We start from the raw sequence: 13,816 nt of genomic DNA, 5'->3' as shown, positions 1-13,816 counted from the left end.
TGTATGTGTTAGGGATCGTGTATGTGGTATACACTGCAAATAGACTGGAGGGGGCAGTTGAAAGGAATCTGGATGCATGCTGAGTGTATTCATCCTCTTCCTTCTTGCTCCCCTCCTCGTCATTACACCCATGTACTGAGCCCTTCACCATGTATCAGGCATTGTGGTCATGCTTTCAACGCAAACCATCTCCTGGAATCTTCACAGCAACCTTATGAAGTAGGTATCATCACAATCTCCATTTTACAGATAAGGAAAAGCAAGTCCAGGGAGGCTAGGCTGCCCAAGGTCACGACAGGCAAAACCAAGATTAGATCCACTGAAGTCTACTATACGTTTCTGTCACCTTGCCTGAAGGTCCCTAAATCCTAGGAACAGCAGCGGATAGGGTTCCCTAAGTCCTAGGAACAGCAGCGGGTGGGGGTGGATATTCGATGACTGCACAGACAGAGGATGGTGGGCTTGGGAGAAGGCAGGAGGACCCCGCAACACATGGGGCAGGAGACAAGGACTTCCTCACTTGTGGGACTTCTTGGTGTTGGCCCCGTCGGGGCCCTCGCCACAGTCATAAGCCTGGATGGTGAAGGTGTGTTCCTTCTGGGCCTCGCAGTCCACAGGCTCCTTGGCCCGGATCAGCCCCTCTCCTGTCGCCTTGTCAAGGATCACGGCCTCAAAGGGCACCCCAGACCCATGGAGCCGGAAGCCACAGATCTCACCTGACAAAGGGGAGAAGGGGAGGAGTGAGGCTGCTGCGTCTCCTTCCCCACCCTCAGCCTCCCCACCTGGGGTCTGGCTCCACCTCTCCTCCCGAAGCCCTGTCCCTTCTCCTGTAGGCATAAAAGCATGAATGATCAAACACACAACTCCAAGCCCAGCTTCCCTGAGCAGCAACCTCCCAGAGCCTCCAGGCCTGAGATCTGACAAAATCATGATGTGTTCAACCCTTGCCTGGCCATGTCCTTTTCTGGCATCCTTGATTCAATCTCCATTCTTCAATGGAGCCCATTTCCCTCCTTGAGCCCACCTTTATTTTCCCAAGGCCTCTTCCCTTACTTTCTCATTGCTCCCAGGACCTTCCCTCCCTCCCTTGATTTTGGCCCTTCCACCCACTTTTCTCTGTCCTGCCCTGCCTTGCCATCCCCCAATCCCAATTACCTGCATAGCGCAGCGGGGCATCCTTGTCCAAGGCAAAGAGTGGTGGGTTCAGCAGGACCGTGTTGTCATTCTCCATGACGATGCCCTGGTACTCTGCCTCAATCCATGGCTTGTGCTTGTTGGCTGGCCCCACCCCAGGGAGAGGAGAAGAAGCACCTGTGAGCAGGGCCTCTACTCCCACAACAACCCTTGTTGACCCAGACAACTCACACCTCAGCACCCTCATCCTTTCCACCCCCTATACGAGCACCTTACAGGAGGCGGGCAGCTGGGGACAAGAAATCAGCTACTAAAGGAGTCAGAGGGTCTGCGGAAGGTCATAGCCTTCTCCTATAGTAAGGTAGACAGTTCCCATGGAAACTACCTGCCCTGGGGGTGAGAAGGAGGGGATCACTGTCTCCCTGGGAACCATGGTCAGGATGTGGAGAATGTTCTTTAGGGATTTCATGTGCTAGAGAATGGAGACTGGGAACTTCAGGGAGCAGTGGTGGGCCATGAGAAGGCCCTGGAAAGGGAAGGGATAGATTAAGGACAGAATTGAAACTAGAAAAAGAGCTAGAAGTTTCCTGAGATCCTGATTGCTTATCCTCCTCCCAACTCATTTCAATCCTGATTCCTTCACTCTGCACTTCTCCCAGCCAAGCCCCAACTTGAAGCCATTCTCCCAGAACACAGGATGGGGAGAAAGGAGAGAAGTGAAGATATATAGGACAGAGGGAGGGGGCAGAGAGGGGCAGGAATGGAGCAGAGGAATCAATGCCGAGCAACTGGACCCAGCAGAGCCGTCATCCTAAGGGATTATCGGGCTGGCCTAGAAACATGACAAATCCTGTCCCTGCTTCCCACCCCCACACCCAAGAGAACACATTCGAAGCCGGCACATTTCTATGTCCTCCACCAGACCATCAAACCACATTCCCTGAAACCCACTTTTTATACAGAACTCAATCCCAGTTCTTATCTACCCCACCCCTCTTCCCTTCAACCACCAGCCAATTCAGAATGGATGCGGGACTCGTCAGACTCCAAATCTCCCCATCTTCTACCAAATTCAGCCTGGTGAGGGACTGTGGGGAAGCATATTTCCTCCCCTTCCGCATCACTCCCAACCCAGCCTCCACACTCGCTCTATCTAATCCCATCAAGCCATCACCCAGGCTCCCAAAGCACACCCATGAGGCAGAAGGAAACCGAGTCACCAAAAGGAACCTCATCCCCAGTATCTCATGGTGAGCAAGAAACCCTGATTTCCATTCTCTCCTTCAACCACACCCCAGCAAGCCTGTGGCATGGGAAGGATTTCTTACTGATGACCACCATAACCCCTTCCTGAATGCTAAGGAGAAAGCCACAAGATGGTGCACAGGAGGCGGTACAGGAAGTGGCAGGAGGCTAAGAGGGGAGGCTGAGGTCAGAGATGCAGGCGAGGAAGAGAGCGCGATGGAAGGGCAGGGCTGGGCACCTTCTGCACAGCTCCCGCTCCCACCCTGCTTGTCTCCCCAGGTCTCTGAGCCTCTGTCTCCTCTCCTCCTGGCCCCCTGCGGTCTCTGCGTTTGCTCCCTTTCACTCCTAGGCTCCTGGGCTCCTCCTTGACTCACTCGTTTCCTGATTTTCCTCTCATTCTTCCCTCTTTTTTCTGCCTCCACCTTTACCCTTTTCCATCCCCTCCTCACCCCGTCCCACGCCTCATCTCCGGTCTTCTCCTTCTCAGCTTTCCCTCTCCCTACTCATTTAGCGCCCCCCACACACCCACTTCTGCCCTTTCCTGCCAGTCTCCATCCGTTTCCACCTACCTGAGCCCTCTGCCCGCAAGCCCCCCCCAACGTCCTCCCTCTCTGTCCGTCCGACAGCCCCGCCCGGCTGAATGTATCCGCTGTCTGCCAGAGAGGGCAGCTCTGGTAACCCACAGCCCAGCTGATGCAGGCATAAGGGTATGAATGCAGAGGCACACGCAAAAACATACGTGCTCCGAATTGCTGAACTGCAGCAAATACTTTCTCCCCAGGATGGGATGGAGGCGAAGCAGATGGATCTGCCACACACCCTTAGCATGCGCCAGTGAAAGGGAGAGCCGCTGGGAGACGTTTATCACCCGCTGGGGGCAGTCCCTCCCAGACCCGAGGTAGCCACTGGCGTGTAGAAATTGGGGGAGGGGGAGAATAGAGACCACAGGACGGCAATGGAGACCAAATGCGTGCAAGATGACCAGCAAGAGAAACGCATGGGTAGAGACGGACCGGAAAGGAAGATGTAGCTGGGAGGAAGAGAGGGAGAGGAGACGGAGCAGGTCTGAGAACATGGATGGGAAGGCGGGTGATCAGAAGAGGACCGGACACCTGTCAGGTGCCAGGGAGCCTCGACACCTCCTTCCCACCCCTACCGCGCACGGCGCTGCCCGACACCCCTCTTTCAGGACCCCCACCCCCACCTCACTCACCTTTGTTACAGGAGCAGGATGCGAGCAGAGAGGCCAGCAGAAGGGGCAGCAGCAGGAGGGTCATGGTGCGGCGTGGGGCAGGGCAGGGCCAGGCGTTTGCCTCCCCCGGGAGCCTCCTGCCTGCGGATTCCACCTTGCGGGAGGGATACAGGGTGTCTCTAAGGAGCGGGGAACAGCAGGGCAGGGACCTAAAGGAGCCTACCGCCCACACTAGTCCATAAAGCGGGCCTGGGCAGATCCCAATCTGGGTAGCTGAGGCGGGGGACTTGCAGCGGCTTCCAGTTTCCCCCAGCCCAGCGTCCTCACCCTCTCACTCCCACCCCAACCCCGCTACTGCAGGATGACGTCAGCACAGCCGGGCAACGATTGATGGCGCTGCCGGCCAATCAGGTGACTGGAGGGTACCAGGTGCTGCAGCGGGGGAGGGAGCCAATGGGACTGGGGCGTCGGGGCTGGAGGGCTTCAGGGCTCCTTCCCCTGGCTGCAATTTGGGGGAGCCGAGGAACTGCGGGGGCTGGGGAGGAAGCTGGAGAGCCACGGAGCGGGTGGGAAAGAAGAAGGACGTGAGGAGAAAGAAGCCAGAAGCCAGGGGGTGGCGAAGAGAGACGTCAGCGGGACCTGAGGGCGGCCAGGAGGGGTGGCGCCGCGTCACCCCGCCCCCCAAACTCTGCATTAACCTCTTTCCACAGCCCCTTCCATCCACAGTTCCCTGCTGCGTGCCCTCTGGGAACGGTGAAGTAAAACCCTCAGTCTGAGTCTGAGAAATCCTGGCATTTGTAGCCCAGGTCTGCGAGGAAATCACAGGGCGGGAGCGAGGCTCTGGGACCCGAGGAGGGAGAGGACGTCGTGCACCCCTCGCGCGCGCACCTGTCGGGACCGGTCGCCTCCTCCCGCCTACCTGCCCTCCCTCCTTCGCCCCGAATTTCACCTTAAACCGTGATGAACCAAGCCCAGTGGATTCTGAAGACCGGGACGATGGCAGGTTCCAGACAGAACTGGGCAGCTGGGGGCGGGGCACAATGTTATTTAGGCGCCTCCACCCCACCTTCACAGAAATACATCTGGAAAGCTTGGGCTGTCCTAGGGCTGGAGACTGGGGGTTATGGTCTCACCGATGACTCAGAGGGAGAGAAAACCCTCGGGGTCCCAAGCCAAAGAGAATAAAATTCTCCAGAATAGCCAACAAACTCCTCTCTGGCTGTCTGTTCCGGACTTTGAACTCAGCACCCCTCGGGCTCCGCCTCCCTCCTAATGGCTCCTTAGGACCAAGAGTCTGGAAAGCCACTTTGGGGTCCCAGTTGAGCACATTGCCTGAGGGAGCTTTGGGGGCCAGGCCTACGGGTGCTCTTCATGGTGGCTTCTGGGCAGCTGGCTGTCCTCAGCCCTCCCCTCACATCTTCCAACATCACTCAGGATCTCAGGATATTGTTGGAACTCATCTCCACCTCACACAGCCAGACCGGCCTCGGGTGCCTCCCAGGAAAGGCTGCCCCTCAGGCCGTGGGACGGTTCCCAAGCCTGCCAAAAATGAGGTGGAGGCCAAAACTGGTCACTGGATGGTTCGAGTTTTGGATGACTGACAGCCCCAGATCCTGCTCCAGGTTCCTTCCTCAGGAAAAGCCAAGGTCAGACACAACTTTGCCAAATCCCTGCCCCTCCTTCAGGCTGGAGACACCACCCCCAAACTCACTATAGGGGGAGGGAGGAAGTCTGATAGGGACTCTTATTGCAACAGGGCCCCAGCCTTATAAAAAGCCCTGGGAACCAGGCCGTTACACATCCTGTCTCTGTGTGTGCGCGGGCTGGCCTGAGTCTCTCAGCCTCACCTGCCAGACAACACCCCCTCCTTCCTCACCCTGTCTCCTGTATTCTCCTGAAACCTGGATCCACACAATGCCTCCCAACCTCACTGGCTACTACCGCTTCGTCTCGCAGAAGAACATGGAGGACTACCTGCAAGCCTTAAGTAATGGCCTCGCCCTCCCAGACCCCTGTCACTCCCTTTCTCCCTCTTTCTTCCTGCCTCTTGGTCCCATGGAGAAGAGGGAATGCCCGGGGTTGGACACTGTGGAAAGGCTCAGGCGGCTGGCGCCTGACCTGGGATCCATTTCTAACCAGGCATTGGTAGGAGGGGGTGAATCCACAGTCCCAGACCCAAGGAAGGGAAACTCACAGCCTTGAGGGGCTGCTGCTGGCAGAGGAGCTCCTGGCTGGCTAGCAGCACCCCTGCTAAGAGGCAGCCCCCACAGACATCAGCTTGGCTGTGCGGAAGATCGCGCTGCTACTGAAGCCCGACAAGGAGATCGACCACCAGGGCAACCACATGACGGTGAGGACGCTCAGCACCTTCCAAAACTACACTGTGCAGTTCGATGTGGGAGTGGAGTTTGAGGAGGACCTCAGAAGCGTGGACGGACGGAAATGCCAGGTACCTTTCTCCTGGCTGGGCGGTGGCCAGAAGGAGGCATCACAGGAGATTCCTAACAACATGGGGCAAAACAAAGTGACCTTCCCCAGCCAGAGCAGGGGGGAGGAGGGGAATGGTCACCACAGCAGGGAATGCAGTCCCCAGGATACCAGTCTCTAGAACTAACAGGTCCTGGTGCTCCCCGTCTCTCTCCCACTTCTTCCCTGCCCTCTCTTCACACCAACCCAAAGGGCAAAAAACAGGGAAACCCAGACCGAAGAGCAAACATTTGCCTGTGACACTGTTGGTCACCCAGAGTCTCTTTTACTTTAGCATCAATAACTTCACTCTCCTGCATTTCTTTCAACTTCTTACATATTCCTTCTTAGCCTCTTTGCAGATCCTAGTCCTCCTATTAATCCTTTAAACTGGAGTTTTCTCCCCAGAGTTTTGTTCTTAATGTCTTCTCCCTTTTGTCTGCCCACTATCCACAGGATAAATCATCTACACCCATGCCTTCTGCTTCCGTCTATAGGCTGTCCTTGGCATGAATTCTCCAGCCAGAGCCATCTCCTGAGCTCCAGGGCAATGTTTTCAACTGCCTACAAAATACAGTTGGCCCTCCATATTCATGGGTTCTGCATCCACAGCTTCAGCAAACTGCAAATGGCAAATATTTGGGAAAAATAAAAATACCAAATGATGCAAATAAAAAATAACACAGTATAGCAACTATTTACAGAGCATTTGCATTGCATTAGGTATTACAAGTAATCCAGAGATTCTTTAAAGCATATGGGAAAAGGCTGGGTGTTGTGGCTCACACCCATAATTCCAGGACTTTGGGAGGCTGAGGCAGGCAGATCATTTGAGGCCAGGAGTTCAAGACCAGCCTGGCCAACATGGTGAAACCTCGTCTGTACTAAAAATACATAAATTAGGCTGGGCGCAGTGGCTCAAGCCTGTAATCCCAGCACTTTGGGAGGCCAAGGCAGGCAGATCACCTGAGCTTGCGAGTTCGAGACCAGCCTGACCAACATGGAGAAACCCTATCTCTACTAAAAATACAAAACATTAGCCAGGCATGGTGGCGCATGCCTGTAATTCCAGCTACTCAGGAGGCTGAGGCAGGAGAATCACTTGAACCTGGGAGGCGGAGATTGCGGTGAGCCAAGATCGCGCCACTGCACTCCAGCCTGGGCAACAAGAGCAAAACTCTGTCTCCAAAAAAATACAAAAATGCAACAATTAGCTGGGCATGGTGGTGCATGCCTGTAATCCCAGCTACTTGGGAGGCTGAGGCAGGAGAATTAGATTTACTTGAACCCGGGAGCCAGAGGTTGCAGTGAGCCAAGATCATGCCATTGCGCTCTAGCCTGGGTGACAGAGCAAGACTCTGTATCAAAATAATAAAGTATACAGGGGGATGTATGTAGGTTCTCTACAGATACTAAGCCATTTTATTCAGCAGATTTGGTGGGGTAAGGGTCCTGGAACCAATTTCCATTTGAAGGCCCAAGGTCAAACTCAAATTCACCATCTTCCTATCCAAATCTATCCCACTTTTATATCTACCATCTCCACTAATGGCAATAACCAGCCAGGCCAGAGACCTGGGAGTCATAATCAGTATCTCTTGTTTCCTTACCTCTAGGCTCCTAGCACACACACAAACACACACACACACACATACCCCACCACCACATCTAATTGGCCAAGAAATCTTTGTAACTTTTCTGCATTACCCAGTATAGCAGCTGCTAACTTCAGATGGCCATTGAATACTTGAAATATAACTAGTCCAAATCTAGATGCTGTAAGTGGACTTTCAGACAATGCCAAATAAAAAGAAGCATTTTGGAAATGTTCATATTGGTTGCATGCTGAAGTAATAATATTTTGAATATTTTTGGTTAACTAAAATATATTATTTAAATTAATTTCCCCTATTTATCTTTACTTGTCTAATATGGCTCCTGACCCATTTTATTTCTGTTGAGTATCACTCTTCTAAATGGCTCTCCTGTGTTCCCTCCTAAACTTTCTCTATCACCACCCTAATTCAGGCCTTCATTTCTCACCTAGTGCCTGAAATTGTTTTTTTTTTTTTTTTTTGTAAAGTTGGGGTCTCACTGTGTTGCCCAGGCTGGTCTCAAATTCTTGACTTCAAGTGATTCTCCTGCCTCAGCCTCCCAAATGCTGGGATTAAGGGTGTAAGCCACTGCACCTAGCTGGTTCTCAGTTTTAACCGTCCTCTAATCTGCATACTGTAGCCACAGGGTCTACCTAAAATATAAATGTGACCATGTCACTCTTTGATTTACACCCTTTCAGTGATGATCTATTACATTACATCATCTATTACACTTAGCTCAGCCTACAAGGGTCTCTGTGAATCAGCTCTTCGATTGCCTGCACCACATATACTCTAGGTTAGAGCCCTTCAGAACTAATTGCCTTTCTCTTTTACCACTATTTCTAGCTGTTTCTTTCCTTGCTAGAAATTTCCCATTCTCTCCAATCTAATTAACTCCCAACTTCCTTAAAGATTTCACTCTGCCTGCCCCACTGCCTGGTGTCACAGTTACCTATTTACTGCTCCTCTATCCGTTCAAGACTCTGAGCTCCTTGTTTGGGGCCTCTCCTATGGGAGAACTCAATAAAGATTGATTGAATTCTCAGGCCCAGAGGGGCTGACTCTTTATTTCTAAGCATACTTCAGCTGTTCTTGAAACCGAGAAAGAGGAGAAATGAGATTACCTGGTAGGATTCCCAACCAATCTCTCTTTTTTCTCAAAAGTCCCTCTAGGTCAGCCAGAAGTATCCAGAGGAAAAAGTCTCCATTCTTCATAAATGTCCTCCCCAATTTCACCTCTACTTATTCTGCTACCACCCCTGCTCTCACCCAAAGGTCACTGTAGACAACTTTGGGCCCCCCTCGGTGACCTTTAGGAGTGGGAAGCTGGGTGTGATGGCTCATGCCTATAGTCACAACACTTTAGGAAGCCATGGCGGGCAAATCACTTGAGCTCAGGAGTTTGAGTCCAGCCTGGCCAACATGGAGAAATCCTGTCTCTACTAAAAATATAAAAATTAGCCAGGCATGTTGGTGCACGCCTGTAATCCCAGCTACTCGGGTAGGTGAGGCATGAGACTCACTTGAACCCAGGAGGCAGAGTTTGCAGTGAGCCGAGATCCTGCCACTGCACTCCAGCCTGGGTGATGGAGCAAGACTTGTCTCACCGGAAAAAAAAAAAAAAAAAAACTGAAGGGGAAAAGGGAGTCCTGCTGAATCAGAGCAGCTCCCTCGCTCAATGGAGGGGCTGGAGCAGACAGTATCTGCTGCGGAGTAGCAGAGTGAGTTGGGAAGCATTTTGAGCATCCTGCCTCCCAATGTCTTTATTCCCTCTTTCCCCTATAGACCATAGTAACCTGGGAGGAGGAGCAGCTGGTGTGTGTGCAGAAAGGGGAGGTCCCTAACCGGGGCTGGAGACACTGGCTGGAGGGAGAGATGCTGTATCTGGTAAATGGGGTAGGGTCTGGGTGTCTGGGAGAAGGGCCTCCAGCTATGAAGCATTCCCTTGTCCAAACCAGATAGGTCCACCACTCTTCCCCCAGCCCAGCCCCACTCCCTGTCCAAGGAATTGACCAGGGAGGGAAAGCAAAAGCACTGGGAGGAGTGGGGAGAGGAAGAAACAGAGTGGCCAAGGTGTGCCCTGGCTACGAGTCGGATGAATGCCCATAAATCATCACAGGAGCAATGGAGGCTTCAGCCATTTCACATCCCCTGACCCGGCCACCTTCCTTCCTGAGGGGTGGAAAGTTGAGGATGTGGAATAATGATACAATTGCCCATACATCAAACACTCAAGCTGCTGTATCCGGAAGGAGTAAATGGAGGTCAAGGACCTTGAGAAAGGGGCTCTGGCTGGCAAAAGCCCTCTTTCTCGCTCCCCCTTACTTCCCCTCTCTCCCCAGGAACTGACTGCAAGGGATGCAGTGTGCGAGCAGGTCTTCAGGAAGGTCAGATAGCCAGAGAGGAACTGAGGCCCCTCCAGACAGCACCAGCCCACAGACCCTCCTGCCGTGCCCCCTTCAAGCCCAGATTGTGCCAGGTCAGCTGTCCCTGCCTCTGGCCACCTACCCTCCCTCTGGGTCCCTCCTCACCCCTCCCCGTGTTAATTTGTAACTTGCAGCCCCCAGGCCAAAGTCCTTTCTCACACACCACTGCCCAATAGTGACCTCACTTCCAGGTCAAGGTCTGGCCTCCCAGATGAAAGAAGCAGGCAAAGGGAAGGAACCCCTGAGAACAACCAATGTCCCCTCCTTCCTGTCCATTTGGCCTCTACTTTTCCTTCTGAGAAAGAACTAAGCTATGGGCATTTGGCGATTAGTGAAAATTCTATCCTGATGGACTTCTGGAAAACTGTGAGTGGGGTTCAAGAGTTTCAACAAGGGCTACTGGCAGAGGCTTTTTGTTCATTTCTTTGTCCTTATTCTCGGGAAAGCCTCATGTACTCAACAAAACGAGGCCCAAGACACAGCCCCACCCACACAGGGTTCAACAGACCCCACAGTTCTGACACTTCCATCCTATGTGTTGGGAAAGAGGGATGGGATGGGGTAAGACTTTCTTCCAATGCTGGGGGAGGCAGGGAGCTTCTAAACGGTGACCTGTCTGCTTTGGGAAGGGCAAGCAGTGAGAAAGCCAGAAAAAGCAGAAAAAGGAAGTAGACGGAGGATGCGAGGTCAAGGAATAAAAGACAGGAATACAGGGGTGTGAGGGCATAGGAGGGAGAAGCCCAGCAGTCCTGGCTATAGGGACCCTCTGCTGAAAGGCCAGAAAGGCTGGAGACCAGAGATAAAGAGGAGAGCTGAGGACAGCAAGGGTCCCAGAGTCGCTGCCTTGGAAAACAGCCCAGAAGGGTGGAGCTGGCTCAGGGACAAGGCCAACTCCAGCCTCGGGCCTCCTCTCCACCTCCAGGGGCCTTGGCTCTTTCAGAATAAAAGTCCTAGGGGGGCAAGTGTCAGAGAGAAGAGGGCTTAATGTGAGGGTGGGAACAGAGCCTGGGGGAAGGGTTGAGGGAGTTGGAAAGTCCCTGGCCCTCATCAGATGAAGACTCTTGCCCCATCTTCCTGCAATGGCTGGACCCCCCATGCACACAAGACAGTCACTAGGGCTCTGGCCAAGAACTAGGCGTGCGATACTGATCCTACCACACACTCTGGAATGAATTTGGAATAGAAAAAAAAAAAAAAAAGGAACTCGGGGTTGAGTGGAATATCCTATTCCCTGCCCAACCTCTCTGCAGATGTCCCCAGTAGAGTGGAAAGCCCCTTTTTCGCGAAGCCAACCAGCAGAAGCTCTGAGGGCTGCTGGAATCCACCTTGTCCCATTCCAAGGCACAGGAGGATGCTCTGTGCGTACTCACCCATCGCCCACATTCCAGATCAACAGTGTCCTCGCTCTTGAGTTTACAGTGAACGTCCAAGCCTCTTCCCACAGGACGGTCCTCCATGCCCTTCAGTGACCATGCTGGTCAGTGGAGTCTCGGCAGAGGCCTTGACTCAGGAGCTTGTAGGCCCCCATGGTGGGTTTTTCTAAATATTTTTATACATTTTTATTTTCCCCCCAAAGTTTGACACTTCTTACCACAGTGGTTTTAAGACCCAAGCTAAAGTGGGTTCAATCCCTCAAAACTCCCAGTGATGTGGGCGTCCAGATCATGGCCACTGCAGGTCCCCATCCTCCACTCGACCACACTCCTCCAGGAGCCAGACCCCACCAAGACGCCTGGAGACCCCCTAACGGAACACAAGCATCAGGGGTGGACTACGCAGCTTCAGAGGCATCTCCAAGAGGGTGGGAGCTGGACTGGCAGAGGGGAGGGGACCGCTGTGAGAGGCTGGAGCTGCTGTTTCCCCTGCGGGCAGCAGGGGGCGCTATACACCGCAGCAGAAGCCAGGGATCCTCCAAATTCAATCCTCCCTCCTCCACCACCTTCTTGGATATTCCACTCCCACCACACACACACACACACACACACACACCCCTAACCCATGTCCTCGTCCTCACAAGACCCTTACCCCTCATTCAAATCAGGTTCCATCCATCCGCAGAAGGAAGAGATAGTCTCCAGTGGGAACAAGATGTGAGTGGAGAAAGGGCAGGGGAGGGGACAAGGGCCACAGACAGGTGGGTCGCACACTAGACCCTCCCAGGGACACACAAAGTTGTGGAGTTGACTTGGTTGGCCAGAGTATTAAACCCCAGGGATGTGATCAGGAATCCAAAATGTTTATTTCCATATGAGATGGAATAACTGCTCTCTAAGTCAGCCCAATGCAGGCCCCTGCCCCACTCCCACTCCGCCAGGCCCAGATTCCGGCTGGAACTCCAGATGGTCCCTGAGAGTCTGTAAAGACCAAAGGTCAATTCAGAGCCCTCTCCCCAAAATAAACTGAGCGAAAGTAGATGGGGAGGGTGGGTACAGGTGTGTGTCCTGTGAAGCAGAGGACCATGTGCTGCCCAAGGACTTGGGCTCCATCCCATGGGGGTCCCAAGACGAGGCAGAGCAACAAGGTCCAGCCGTGTACCGCTCCCAACTGCCCACCTCTCCCCTCGGCCACCACCTCCCACATGACCCTGACTCCTATGTGCCCAGGCCTGTATGTTGAAAACGAGCTCAGGTAGAAGCAGGAAGTGCCTCAACTCTAAAGCGCAAAGGCCATCCCAGCCAGGGGTCCGATCCTGTAACATGGTTGGACCACTTATTGGCAGCAGGGAACCCCTAGAGGCCACTACAGATCCCAAGATCCCAAGAGACAGCAGAGGCATGGCCATTTTGGTCCCTTTCCCCCACCCTAATGTCACTCCCTAAGATGCAGGAATCACATCTGGTCTAGGCTTAAGTACCCCAAGTAAGAGGCCTGGTATCCCTAGCGTGCAGAGGATGGAGATGAGGGTGGGGGCTGCCCCTTCCCTCGCCCCTACCCCCTCCAGCCACTCCCTGCTCTTCCATAGGATGTAATTCCTCCCCTAGAGCCTGCTGCTCCCACCTGGCCTGGGACTAGGACCACTTTTTCTTTTTCTTTTTCTTTTCTTTCTTTTTTTTTTTTTTGAGACAGAGTCTTTTTCCGTCGCCCAGGCTGGAATGCAATGGTGCCATCTCGACTCACTGCGGCCTCCGCCTCCCAGGTTCAAGGGATTCTCATGCCTCAGCCTCCTTAGTAGCTGGGACTACAGGCACATGCCACCATGCCCACGTAATTTTTTTGTATTTTTAGTAGAGACTGGGTTTCACCATGCTGGCCAGGCTGATCTTGAAATCCTGACCTCAAGCAATCTGCCCACCTCAGCCTCCCAAAGTGCTGGGATTACAGGTGTGAGCCACTGCATCAGCCATGAGGCCACTTTCATAACCCCCAATCGGCTGTCTGGGAAATCTCCCCCAGCTCCCTCTCCCTGGTGTAACGCCCTCAGTCATCAGAGTATCCATGCTGTCAGGGCCCCTGGGGGCTCACCCTGCACATCCTGGAGTGGTGTCCATGATTATGAGCAGGTGGGAATCAGGAAGACCTTGTAGGTACAGCAGGAGGTGAAGGGCAAGAGGTGAGGAGACCTAGTGGGCAAATCCAGGCACCCTGTGAAGGACTCTGCTATAACTGACCCGAGTTTGCATGGAGGACAGAAAGAAAGAAACAACAGCGGTAGCCAAGGCCTCTGAGGCCAGGGTGCAAGCAGTACCCAGAGAACCCTGCCTGCCCAGGGGCCAGAATCAGCAATCTCCAGGCCCGCACCCTCTCCCCAGGCCTCA

The 13,816-nt window shown here is 53.5% G+C and overlaps 2 protein-coding genes across 3 annotated transcripts in view; one reads left to right on the top strand and one right to left on the bottom strand.

Moving 5' to 3' along the window:
• The window catches only part of CLSTN3 (calsyntenin 3), a 29,767-nt gene extending 25,186 nt beyond the window's left edge, over positions 1-4,581 (bottom strand). Inside the window, exons 1-4 of one of the 2 annotated variants that reach the window (XM_011952537.1) lie at positions 4,491-4,581; positions 3,593-3,725; positions 1,156-1,278; positions 521-716 (exon numbers count right to left, since the gene is read on the bottom strand). In XM_011952537.1, coding sequence (XP_011807927.1) covers positions 521-716; positions 1,156-1,278; positions 3,593-3,656 — 383 coding nt within the window. In that variant the 5' untranslated portion in view covers positions 3,657-3,725; positions 4,491-4,581. Of the gene's footprint in view, positions 1-520; positions 717-1,155; positions 1,972-3,592; positions 3,726-4,490 lie in introns of those variants that run through there. The other variant, XM_011952532.1, reaches the window with a different exon arrangement.
• Positions 4,582-5,321: 740 nt separating this feature from the next.
• Positions 5,322-10,469, top strand: RBP5 (retinol binding protein 5, cellular). Its single transcript, XM_011952524.1, has 4 exons — positions 5,322-5,558; positions 5,842-6,020; positions 9,421-9,522; positions 9,978-10,469. Exons 1-4 carry the CDS (start codon positions 5,486-5,488, stop codon positions 10,029-10,031), a joined length of 408 nt encoding a protein of 135 aa, XP_011807914.1. The 5' UTR covers positions 5,322-5,485; the 3' UTR covers positions 10,032-10,469.
• The last annotated feature ends 3,347 nt before the right edge of the window (positions 10,470-13,816 follow it).

This window comes from Colobus angolensis, unplaced genomic scaffold (assembly GCF_000951035.1).
Source record: "Colobus angolensis palliatus isolate OR3802 unplaced genomic scaffold, Cang.pa_1.0 Scaffold11, whole genome shotgun sequence".
NCBI lineage: Eukaryota > Metazoa > Chordata > Mammalia > Primates > Cercopithecidae > Colobus > Colobus angolensis.
Note: the sequence above shows the minus strand (reverse complement) of the source record. Positions and strands in the feature narration are given on the sequence as shown.

What these genes read in the sequence shown, in the direction of transcription:
- RBP5 (XM_011952524.1), top strand. Translation starts at nt 5,486, where the DNA reads ATGCCTCCCAACCTCACTGGCTACTACCGCTTCGTCTCGCAGAAGAAC. An exon ending in GGACTACCTGCAAGCCTTAA is followed by an intron (nt 5,559 to 5,841) that starts GTAATGGCCTCG and finishes CAGCCCCCACAG; the next exon opens with ACATCAGCTTGGCTGTGCGG. An exon ending in AGGGAGAGATGCTGTATCTG is followed by an intron (nt 9,523 to 9,977) that starts GTAAATGGGGTA and finishes CTCTCTCCCCAG; the next exon opens with GAACTGACTGCAAGGGATGC.